At 62.1% G+C, this 1,207-nt stretch overlaps 1 protein-coding gene across 1 annotated transcript; it reads left to right on the top strand.

Moving 5' to 3' along the window:
* Positions 1-160: 160 nt before the first annotated feature.
* LOC118158358 (gastricsin-like) lies at positions 161-1,053 on the top strand (the record flags this gene model as incomplete). Its single annotated transcript, XM_035313005.1, has 3 exons — positions 161-360; positions 504-626; positions 795-1,053. Coding segments are annotated over 3 exons (543 nt in total), but the record flags the coding sequence as incomplete, so codon positions are not given.
* Between the last annotated feature and the right edge of the window lie 154 nt (positions 1,054-1,207).

Raw genomic sequence — 1,207 nt, 5'->3', positions numbered from 1 at the left:
CCAGCTGGGGTTTTACCTTTTTAAAACCTGATTCCTAGTGGTTTTGCCAGGAGCCCAGTGATGTTTTCACCAGCCGTGAGCTTGCAGTGTGCGCTCCGGGCTTGTATTCTTTGGGTTTGCACCATCACGGCTGACGTGGCGTCCCCCCCTTCCCCTCCAGATCCAGAGCATCAAGGTCAGAAACCAGGAGTTCGGGCTGAGCAAGAACGAGCCCTCCCAGCCCTTCTACTATGCCCAGTTCGACGGGATCCTGGGCATGGCTTACCCCTCGCTGGCCGTGGGAGGGACGCCCACCGCGCTGCAGGGCATGCTGCAGCAGAACCAGCTCACCCGGCCCATCTTCAGCTTCTACTTCTCCCGGTAAAAATCCGCCTGCACGTCCCACGTGTGTGTGTGTGTCCCCCTCTGATTGTCCCCGTGCTGCTTCCTGGTGAATTTATCCCTCGCTGATCCGTGTGCGTCGTGGCTCGCTCTCTGCCGCTCTCACCCCGTTGTTTTCGCAGCCACCCCACCTACAACTACGGGGGGGAGCTCATCCTCGGAGGAGTGGACAGGAGGCTGTTCACCGGGGAGATCGTGTGGGCGCCGGTGACCCAGCAGCTGTACTGGCAGGTGGCGATTAACGAGTGAGTCGCGTTCGTCCCCGATGGGCATCACCCACCTGGGAAACCCAGCCTCGAGCCAAGGGCTGAGCTCTGCCTCTCGGAGGCTCCCAGGCTTTCAGACCCAGCCGAGACAGGTTGTGTTGCCGGTGGGTGCTTAAAGCGACCTCTTTCCCCGTTTTCTCTCCCCAGGTTTGCCATCGGACAGTCGGCCACGGGCTGGTGCAGCCAGGGCTGCCAGGCCATCGTGGACACGGGGACGTTCCTGCTGACGGTGCCCCAGCAGTACATGAACAGCTTCCTGCAGGCCATGGGCGCCCAGGAGACCAGCTACGGGGTAAGTGCAGGGCCTGCTTCGGATGTGAGCATGGAGCTGGGGGGCTTGCGAGTGAGACAGAAACCCTGGGATTGAACAGATCCTGCAAAAACCCTGCGGGGTCTGCAGAGCACGGTGCTGCGCAGCGCGGGCCACCTCTTGTGGTTGGTGCTGCTCCAGCCCTAAGCTCCTCATCACCCTAAGCAAGCTCCCCATCACCCCGAGCTCCCCGTCACCCTGAACTCCCCGTCACCCTGAGCTCCCCGTCACCCTGAGCTCCCCGTCACCC

This window comes from Oxyura jamaicensis (assembly GCF_011077185.1).
Source record: "Oxyura jamaicensis isolate SHBP4307 breed ruddy duck chromosome 26 unlocalized genomic scaffold, BPBGC_Ojam_1.0 oxy26_random_OJ91423, whole genome shotgun sequence".
NCBI lineage: Eukaryota > Metazoa > Chordata > Aves > Anseriformes > Anatidae > Oxyura > Oxyura jamaicensis.
This window is presented reverse-complemented; position numbering and strand designations above follow the sequence as displayed.